This window comes from Ammospiza caudacuta, chromosome 6 (assembly GCF_027887145.1).
Source record: "Ammospiza caudacuta isolate bAmmCau1 chromosome 6, bAmmCau1.pri, whole genome shotgun sequence".
NCBI classification, from domain to species: domain Eukaryota; kingdom Metazoa; phylum Chordata; class Aves; order Passeriformes; family Passerellidae; genus Ammospiza; species Ammospiza caudacuta.
This window is the reverse complement of record NC_080598.1, coordinates 48,412,304-48,422,923: the sequence shown is the minus strand read 5'-3', so window position 1 is coordinate 48,422,923 and position 10,620 is coordinate 48,412,304. Positions and strand designations below refer to the sequence as shown.

At 40.5% G+C, this 10,620-nt stretch overlaps 1 protein-coding gene across 2 annotated transcripts in view; it reads left to right on the top strand.

Moving 5' to 3' along the window:
- The first annotated feature begins 473 nt into the window (after positions 1 to 473).
- PTPN21 (protein tyrosine phosphatase non-receptor type 21) overlaps positions 474 to 10,620 on the top strand; it is a 43,621-nt gene continuing 33,474 nt past the window's right edge. For both annotated transcript variants that reach the window (XM_058807796.1, XM_058807795.1), the window contains exons 1-2: positions 474 to 665; positions 4,393 to 4,766. In XM_058807796.1, coding sequence (XP_058663779.1) covers positions 4,587 to 4,766 — 180 coding nt within the window. In that variant the 5' untranslated portion in view covers positions 474 to 665; positions 4,393 to 4,586. The remainder of the gene's footprint in view (positions 666 to 4,392; positions 4,767 to 10,620) is intronic.

The window sequence follows — 10,620 nt, the reverse complement described above, 5'->3', positions numbered from 1 at the left end:
TAATTGGAAAGGCTTAAAATAAATGATCATATGATTAAAAAAAGCAAGGATTGCCTGCTATTTGTTGTAACCCCTATTTGTGTAGCGCCCCTGTAGCCAGAGAAGCAGCTGTTCATTGCTGACATTCTCCCTGCCAGGCATTCCAACTCTCTGAGGTAATGGGCTACAAGCATACGGGCCTTCGCTTTAATTCTTTCAGCGTATCCTTCCGCATGGATAGAGCGAGGGGAACGCCTCCAGGAAAAGAAATTAAATGCACACACACAGAGGCACCCAGGGACGGCCGATTCGAAAATATTTCTGAGAACGCGATTTGCGCTCATGCGGCACAGCGTCACATGAAAGAGGCCGCCCGAAGAGCCGGCTGGCGCAGGTTTATTTTGTTGTAGTATTTTCTTCCACCCCCCCAGCTCTTTACCCAGTGGAATGATATCCAGAGCAAGTTTTTTGAGACAGGAAGTGAGGAATGTTTTCACTATGAGTGATCTGAGAAGAAGGTGGGTTAGCCGAGCTAGCAGCTGTTTCGGACGGGAGGAACACAGTAAGTCAGTTCCCGAGGAATACAGATGAGATGGCTCCGGCAGAAGCAGCCTTGGAGCGCTCGGGGTTTTTATCGGCTACACGTACGTGAAAGGAGACCCGGTGTCTTTGGATCGCGGTGCAAGGTAAGGGGAAAACAGCGGGCACGGTAAACACATAGCGGCTGATCTCTGCTGTGTGCTGTAAGGCTGAAGAGTTTCAACCACTTTTTGAAAAGTAAATGGTTGTAAATGGGACTGTGCTCCTGGAGGTGGGCTAAGTTTGAGATATGCACTTACTGCTGCTCTCTCTGAGTCCGAGAGTCATGTCAAAGATTAACTGGTAAAACAAGGAGAGGGTGGAGTATTTTGATTACTTTTTTGGCTGCCCAAATATCTGTGAAATAAAAATATGTGTATTTCAAGAATGTGAATTAATAGGAACCCTATTTCACCATGATATGTTGCTGTTTTATTTTGATTACTGTAATTTATGCAGACTATTTAAAAAAAAATTGTAAAGTCAAATGCTAATAATTGAGGGGGGAGTAGGAGGTGAAGGTAAAGGAGAAAGATACCACAGTGCTCAGTAATCACACATTAGTCATGGCCATGTTGCTGAAATTCTAATATAGCACTTTTGAAGCTACAGGTTGCTGTTGAAGTATAAAGGTACAAAGTTTGGCTACTAAAGACATTGCTAGCTGTTGCACAAAAATTCCAGGCTTGGTAAATAAAAGCTTGTTATTGTAAAGGTCATCAGTTGGATTTGTAACTCCTGGCAGTATGTAGCCATGAGTTTTTTGCTAAAGTACCTTAAAACAATGCAGGTAAGGTCTGAATTTAAAGTAATGCAGCAGGCAAATTTGAGAGCACCTAGAACTGCAGAATGCACAGCTGTTGAATAAAACCAACAATGTTTGCAAGAACTACACATGGCTAGCAGCAGAAGATACTGAATGATACCCCGTTTGTTTGTTATTCAGCAAATTTGCCTTAGTTCTACACTATCGTATGTTAGGAATCTTTTTTTAGTTGGCCTTTATAACATGGTCTGGAAGTTAATTACTTGAGTTTTTCTTGTTATAAATGGGTTACAGAAGTCATGAAGATTATGTCAGGCGTACAAAAATGAAATAATTTAGGGTAAATGCTCAGTGGAGCATTCAGTGTAAACAATAGATCAGAACCTGGAGAATGTTCCTGGCTGGCACTTTTTGAAACTTCTGCTCTAAACTTCCTTCCTATGTTTGCATTGCTACCTGTTTGCATAGCGAAATAACTGAAAGTCTGAGGCTGCCTCATGCCAGCATTAGATGATTTGGAAATTTCACCTGTCAGGTTAGCCTCTGGTTAGTGATTTTTGTTTTTTGAGGTTTCCCCCCCCCCCCCCCCCCCCCATGATATGAACAGAAAAGATTGAAAGTCTCTCACACTCAGTGGTACTCCATAAAACCTGGGATTAAAACACTTCTACATTTCTGACTGTAGCTTTCAGAGAGGAGTAAATTAAATTGGTTTCTCATTGCTGTAGCAGCAAAGACACCTAACTGTGCAAAGAATGTATTGGAAAATGGACCTCGGGGACAGGAGCTAAGGTCAGCCAGCTAAAAGTTACTCTGTCAGGAATAAACCCAGTGCAAGACTCTGCTGGCAGTGGACAGGGGGCTAAAAGCTTCTGTCTGTAGAGCATTCCCTGCATGCTGTTCAAGCAGGGCTGGATTTGGAGGATCAAAGTGCAGAGGGAGTAATAACGTGAGGATTCCCTCTGTATCCCTAAATTTTTCATGGAAACCTGTTGCTATCTGTTGTTTCTTCTACAGCTACACCCAAAACCGAATTTGTTGGTGTTTGGGTGGGGATTGTTTTCTCATTCAGCTGAGATTTTAGGCAGTATCTGTTGAGGATGGTGATTGTGTAGAACTGCTCAAAGATTATCACAAACAAGGTCATGAAATATGCTTCTGGTCATTCTTGAAGGGTTGCAAAGATGTCATTGAGAAAAAATGCTGTGCTGCCTCCTTTTTCTTCCCATTGTAGGCCTTTAATGTCTTTCCACCTTCCTCTCTTCTTTGCTGACTGGGGAGTAGGGAGTCTGATATGGGGTTTTTAGCCTAAAAAGTTTGTGGTTACATTGGATAAGTTTCTAGGTGGGTATATCAGTGTCCGAGGAGAATGCGGTGTCTGTGTGTTTACAGCTATTCCTTTGAGTTTAAAAGCAGGTGTGCTAGGAAGGCTACTTCTTCCTGTTCCCCCATTCCAAAGAAACACATATCCTCATGGTCCTCCTGTCTGGTCATTTTAAGAGTCCGCAGAACTCAAATCGTGCCTTTTAATGTACACTACTAATACATGCCAGCCTGGGGAAAAAAAAATAAAAATCAAGAAGAGAAATAGGCGTTTGTTTTCATTCCCGTTCCGTCGGGGCGGAGCTGCCGCTGGAGGAGCAGGGGCAGAGCTCTGCCCGCGGCCGGGGCAGCAGCGCGGCGGGGCCGGGAGGCTCGGGGGGGGCTCCCGCCGCCACCCCGTACGGCCCGGCACAGCCCGGCCCGGCACAGCCCGGCCCGGCACAGCCCGGCCCGGCACAGCCCAGCCCGGGCACAGCCCAGCCCGGGCACAGCCCAGCCCGGCACAGCCCAGCCCGAGCACAGCCCAGCCCGGCACAGCCCGAGCACAGCCCAGCCCGGGCACAGCCCAGCCCGGCACAGCCCAGCCCGGGCACAGCCCAGCCCGGCACAGCCCGGCCCGGCACAGCCCGGCCCGGCACAGCCCAGCCCGGCTCAGCCCAGCCCTGCACAGCCCAGCCCTGCACAGCCCAGCCCGAGCACAGCCCAGCCCTGCACAGCCCAGCCCTGCACAGCCCAGCCCGAGCACAGCCCAGCCCGGCACAGCCCGGCCCCGCACAGCCCAGCCCTGCACAGCCCAGCCCGGGCACAGCCCAGCCCGGGCACAGCCCAGCCCGACTCAGCCACCTCGCTGAGGGAATGGCATCCCTGACCCAGCTAAGGAGCCTTCCTGCCCGTGACTCTGTGACACATTTCACACACTGGGCTGCGTGCGCTTAGAAAACACTTGGAAAAGGAGTAAGGCAAAGCATGGAATAGAGTTGACAGGAAAAGAGGCGTGAAGGTGTTTGCAAAAAGTGGGGAGATGGGTGGCTACCTGTAGTCTGGGTAAGAGTATGTTTTTCAAGGGAAAATTAGGAAATAAAAGGTTCTCAGAATTCACATACTGTCTTGGTGAGGCAAAGCATAACCTGAAGCATCATACAGCAGTTTAGAATAAGGAATGAGCAGTACAACTTGCTGTAATCCATGGAAGATTAAAGGAATTGCACTTTAATTGTCTGGCAAGGTGTGAGTTTTAAGGCCTCCCTTGCCTTTCTTTGTTTCCCCTTTATCATTTATGGGGCTTGGTTTTGTGTTTAATCCAACAGCAGATAGTGGCTGAGGCTGCACAACGCTCTGAAAAACAAGCCAGGTTGCTGGATTTGCTTGTAAAGAAAATGTCTTTGTTCAGTATTACAAATACCTTAGGCAACTCAGATTTCATAAACATATTTTATTTAAATAGCGATTCAGTTTATAAATACTTATTTTAAGACACTGCAGTCACACATGATTAAGATTCATTATTCACTTGTGAGTTTAAAAAAAAGAGATCAACTTGCCAAAACCCAATGTCATTTGTGGAAAAACCAGAAACTCTGGTACTTATTTCATTATTTGAATACATAACAGCCCTGCATTTTGGAAAGGTAGGCTGATTATTTAGATTTAGAAAAAAATATACATGTTATTTTTCCCATGTTACCATTCCCTTTTCAGTCAAACTTTTTCTGATTCTTGTATTTTTCTCTTTCGTTCCTTACTAGGACTCCAGTGGATGTCTCTTCTCCTTGTCTCTTGGTGGAAAACTTGCTTGGCTTTAATGGATACTGCTGCTGCTGGTTGATCTCTGGAGACTTTACAGCTCCTTACCTTTTGAGAGGAGGTGCCTTCTCGTCACCTCTCAAGGTCTCAGTGGTAGTGGCTCTTTATCACTAACCATCTCTGGGGGGAAAAGAAGATGCCTCTTCCTTTTGGGTTAAAATTGAAACGAACTCGACGTTACACAGTATCCAGCAAGAGTTGCTTGGTGGCTCGTATCCAGCTGCTCAACAATGAATTTGTGGAGTTCACACTGTCAGTGGAAAGCACGGGCCAGGAAAGTCTGGAAGCAGTGGCTCAGAGGCTTGAATTGCGGGAGGTAAGTGAGTTGTCAAGTGAAGGTGTAACTTTAGTTTTTGGTGCTCGATGACCTATGTGGTAACTCCTTGCCATGTAGTTGATCAGCTACTGGAGCAGCTGTCCTGTGTTCCCATTGTTTCTTCACCTTCTGGTCTTTATGGGGACTTGGGTTGCTCCTAAACAGTTGTTAAAGTTGTTACAGAGTTTAGGGAATGTCCAGGGGGAGGAAATGTGTGAAGTATCAGTGAATAAAAGCATGGAATGCAGAAAAAAAAAGGCAACTGTTTTTTAAACATGACATTGATGAAAATTCTACTTGAAAAAACCCACAAAGGAAGAAAATAACTTCTACCTAAGCAACCTAAGCAACATGATTGAAAACGACAGCAAGACTTGAGTCATAAGACAGCTTTTTATTTGTGTGCGTATTTGATGTATTAGTGCTGTAAAAAGAATCTAAAGCACAAAATGTGATAAGTGTACCAGTTACCAACTGTTTGTCTTGCTTGTTTAAATACCACAAATATATTGGCAGACACTGTCTTGGAGCTCATACACAGTCATATAGATTGAGCGCTGGCCTAATGGAGAGACTTGGTTTGTGGTGGTTGAATATGTAAATATCTGCTCAACCTGTTTTCCCCCCAAAATCTCCTTACTTGGTATTTTAAAGAATGTTTTTGGAACTGAAATTTACTCTTCCACACATTTAGTGATTATTTCTACATCTTCTGTGTTGAGTGAATTCTTTCTGAAATGCTAAGCTTTGAAATGTTCAGAGAAATCTACATAGATGACCAACATATGAACCAATGTCATTATTTTATAAAATTGTTGAGCACAGGTGGTTTGAAGGCAGTATTTGAATGCTCTCAGTCCTGGGTGAACTGACATTTCCCCCTAGAGTCTGCAAGGTTTAGTTTAGTTGATTTTGAAGTCATTGAACTATGAAAGCATGTGCACTTCTGGGGGGCAGGGGAGAGAAAACTAGTGATACAAGTTTAGTGTTGCTAACATTGTTCTGAAAAATACCCTTTTGTTCTGTTATGTGGTCTGCCATAGAATGACCTTTTGATTATGGAATTCAAATACAGCATGAAAAACCTGGACTTAGGTAACCAAAATATGAGTAACTGTGAAAATAATTAGTAATAAATATTTGCATTTATAACTATGATCCTTTGAAATATTACCTTTTTATTGTCAAGCAGTGGCAACTGTTGGTAACTTTGCTCAAATATTGAGCAAATATATTTAGAACTCAATCCTGCAAACATTATTACTTTAGCAAGCGTGCTTTACTGTAGGATTCCTCAGTGGGAAATGTTATATATAGTCATTGGTTTTCAAAAATGCTTTTTATTCTTTCTGTTTAAAGAATAATAAGAAACAAAATAGACGTGAAGCCATAAGGGTTTGTTTATTGTGGTTGTTTTCAATTGCAATATGCATTCTTGTAGAGTCTCCAAGTATTTTTTTAGTGTACAGTTATTTTGGAAAATGCAATTCTCTGCAAGGGTATGCCTTATTTTTTTAATATTTCTCCTTCTAACAAAAGGAGAATCTAGCTATGCTTGTAGCCTTAGTGTTTTCACATCAGATATCATATATTTAGAATTTAATTATTGTTGTGTGAATGGAGTTTGTCAATTTTATCTGTCTACTTTCAGATGTAATTTCTTAGTCACAGAAAGTATAGAATTTTTACTGTTTGCAAAATGCCAAGGCTTTGTCTTCCTGAGTGATGACGACTAGCTTCTATTGAACCAGTCACAGAGTGCTGGAAATGCAGTTTTTTCAGCTATTCTTCATTATCTCGTTCTTTGGAACCACTCCTAAATATCTGTTTAAAAACAAACACACAAAAAGAAAAGAGAGCAAGAGATGCAATTCCCTCAATTAAGGATCATATATCAGAATAAGGGAGTTGACAGTACACTATTGAACTCTGAGCAGATTCCTTCAATCATGCATTCTTGCATGGATTATTTTGGCAGGAAAATGTGTTGCAATAAAAGGGAATGGAAAATAGGGATATAAATTACTTTCCAGAGCTTGCATTCAGAAAAAGTTGTTCTGCCTTTAAATAGTGAGATTTGCCAAGCAGATACTGGATCCCTCCTGATGGCTTGCTCAGTAGAAAGATTTCAGAAAGAAAAATGTGTTCAGCACTTTCATTAAACCTTCAAAAACAACTTTAGTCTTTGATGCAGTAAAGTATAAAGTATTTCTGTAAGAAGTTGCCTATTTTTAGTTCACTGAACAGCCTTAGAGCATGAAGTTGAATTCTAAGTGTTCAACATGAAAGTATGACTGTTTATTTAAATACTGAGGCTGGGGACCATTCTCACATCCAAGGTATCAGTTTCAGATTACTGTATATGGCCTCCACAGCTAGAACAAGCAGTTCCCAAGCATCTTCAAAACAGTTTACTGCATGAGGCATTAGGGGAATCTCTACCATTTTTTACATATTCAGTGGTAACATTTGTAAATACCTCTTTCTCTCTGGTGTAGTTTGGAATAACTGAACTTGGACAGCTGAACTGAACTATTTTTAAGGGTGTGCCATCTTTTAAGATATTTGTTTTAACAGATCTTTATGTAAATGAGTAACTTTCAAATTATGCATTGCATGGCTAAACACTGTTTTTCTTTTGATTTTCCAATTAGTACTTCTCAATTCCCAAGTTGTATACTAGTATGGACACATAGTTAGCATTTAGGAAGATTTACATATGTTGACAACTTTATTTTTTTACGGAATGGTAAACTTTATAGAAAAGTGAAATGAATTCATTAAACTGAGTATCTTCTGGTATTCCTACAATGTGACTCATCAGGCATGAGAATGTAATCCAGCTCTCCTTAACTGAGGAACTGGGGAAAGAAGCCAAAGGGAATAGTGAACATAAGTTACTTACCTTTGCAGAACAGTCTGTCTTTTATCCCATGAGAGAACTATAACCAAACATGATTTATGCAAAAGGGTGGTACAGAAAACCAGTCTGGAATCACAAGTTTTGAAAAAATGCTGAGATCTTTGCTGGTTAACTACCTTAAAAAGTATGTACAACAGTACTTATCTTGCATCTAAAGGCAATGAGTATGCAAATGAAATCCTTGAAAATATAGCGATTTTTTTACAACATTGTAATATAGCTACAATGTACATTACTACATTACCTAGCTAGGTGTGGCAGGAGGTGTTATAACTGGTGTCTTTCTCTTGTTGATTTTTGTTGTTTTTTAAACAACACAACACTACTAAACCAGAGAGAAGGAGCAAATTCTGCTACTGTGTACGAGCAGAGTCTGACTTAACTGCAGCTATGTGGTAGAGTACAAGAATAAGAACCAATGGCAGGGAACTTCTGTGGAGTGTATGTGTTGTGCATATGGAAGTTCCTGTGTTTGTTTTGGATATGCAGAGGAAAAGGAACCAAGGTTATCTGGATCCCGAATAACTTCAAAGTTCTGAAACAGTGCTTGGGAAATGCTTGAACTATGCTGTAGAACTTTGCTCTGAATTCTAAAACATCAGTTCTCTTTTGGAGAAAACATAAAAAAATACCTTTAATTCATTGTGGTGGTTTCTTAAATGTATTTTGCATATAAAAAGAGTGTTTTTAAAATCAGACCAAGCGCAACCATAAATATTCTTATGTCTTTATGTATCAGTAACCATATTGACTGACAAATGAGAGTTGGGCCACATCATGACAGAGGGATCATGAACATAATTATGTTTATGTCTTGTATCAAAGTCTGACAACATTTTAGCTGATGCTTGTAGAAATAGGGAGGAGAAGCAGTGCTTGTAGTTGAACTGCTGTGGTTGCCTCTCTCAACCAGATTTTCCTTACAATTAGGAAAGGAGAAATTGACATGGAAAAACATGTATAAGGATGCCAGTCTTCCATGTGTAATCTGATTCGTTTAAAAGATGCTGCTTTATTGAAAAGCAAATTTGAATCCATCTAAAATAAATATTAGTTATAAGAATGTGATAATTGTAATTTAGGAACCAAGGTAAATTGAAGGACAGAGCAGTTAGGCAAAAATCAGTAACTGCCTCAGTTCAATTATTGTAGTTCTTCCTTCCTCTGAAGAAAAGAAGATATACATTCTGATAAAGGGTTTGCAGTCAGTCATATACTGAGCAGCACAAAATGAAGGTTTTTCCATGAAAACAATAGTGGCAATTAGGAAGCCCTGCCCCTGATTTCCTTCGCATTTTTATAAAGTTAAGTCAGAATGTGAATATGCCACTTAATTGCATTTTGTTTACCATCATGTCAGTTTTATACTGATTTTGTACAGTTTTATACAAATTTTGACAGAAGAGGTTTTCTTTACTTCTGAAGCAAAGGCATTAGCTTATTGTTTAGTATTTTTAGACTTCTTTGAAATTTGGCTTTTCCTTTTAGTAAACCAATCAGAACTTAAATCTCTGATGAATGGGAACATGATACTTCTAATATCACTGATGTGTAAGGTGAAGTCAAAAGCAGTTATGTGAGTTCATCCTTCTCAGAGCCTTGAACAGTGGTGGGGAAAAGTAACATGATTTTTTTCAAAAGAGTATATTTATGCATTTCTGAGTCATGTTGATAACTGACTTATCTCTGCCAGAGGTTATAATATACCTTGGACATAATGTTTTCTGTGCAATAGGAAGGTATGACTCTTTAGCTTGTAAATCAGTCAGCTTACCTTTGTCAAATGTCCTGATGAGTAGAATCTTCCTTGCCTGTTAGAAGATTGTTTATTCAAGATATTTGAAGGGTGTGAAACACAGTGTATTGTGATTTGCACAGTGATTCATTAGAATAAATTAGAATACATCAGATTACCTTGCAATAGATTGATTTGCTTATTAATTTTTATCCCTTCTGTTTTGCTTTAAACTATAGTTGGCAATTACTTTGTTTAAATAGCATTTGTGAAATCCATATCAGAGTAGTTAGGAGAAAATAATTGTGTGAGTGTTGGAAAAAAAATTTGATTATGAAAGAACTAAGATTTAAGAATAAATTGTCTCTTGCTTCATATAGCTACTCTGCTAAATATTCCCTCCTGCAGCTACAGTTGAAGAGCTTGTCAGTGCTAGGACAACAAAAACAGCATAGACAAAAGTACCCTACAGTAAATAACTTCAATTTGGGGGTAAAGGGAGGGATTTATGTCAGTGATCCTCCTATTTCTGCCAGAAGAATTGGTCATGGTAGTAATTAGAGAAGTGCAACTTTCTCCTTAGTGGCTGCTACATGATGGGAGTCACAGATGTTTTCTTCTCCACCACCTCCAGGAAATCTTGGATATTGTACATTGGCTGGTCCAGGCTGCTCCAAGTCCTTTTTTAGGTAGAGATTGGAAAGTTTTGTGGAGGAGGTTGTCTGTTGTGATAAAAATTGAGTTAAGAGCTTCTGTAGCTCTTAACACTGGGCGTAGGGAAAAACTTTCACTTGGTATCTGCCAGTTGTGCTTAGTACAAGATTATTGACCCAGTCCTCCTGCATGTGGTTTATTTCAACTGTGCTGTCCTGATAGCAGGGGCTGTTCTGTATCCAAGCATATAATAAAGCTAGATGTGGTGGAGCCCTTGGGCTAACTGGGATTTTATGAGTTTGACTGCAGTGCTTCTCCTTCAATAAGGAAAGGTGTTTTCAGCATTCTGATCAGGGAAGTTTGTAAAAGACGTAAAGCCAGTGTAAAAGAGGAAAAGCCTGGAAATACATTTTGACTGCATTCTTCTACTATTGTTTTATCTTTTCTGATTTTTTGCCTCAGATCTTAGGATAGGAATTCTTCAGGTGCCCTTGAGGCATGTAGCCAAATGCATTCATTAGAAGGCACTGTATTGACCAGTC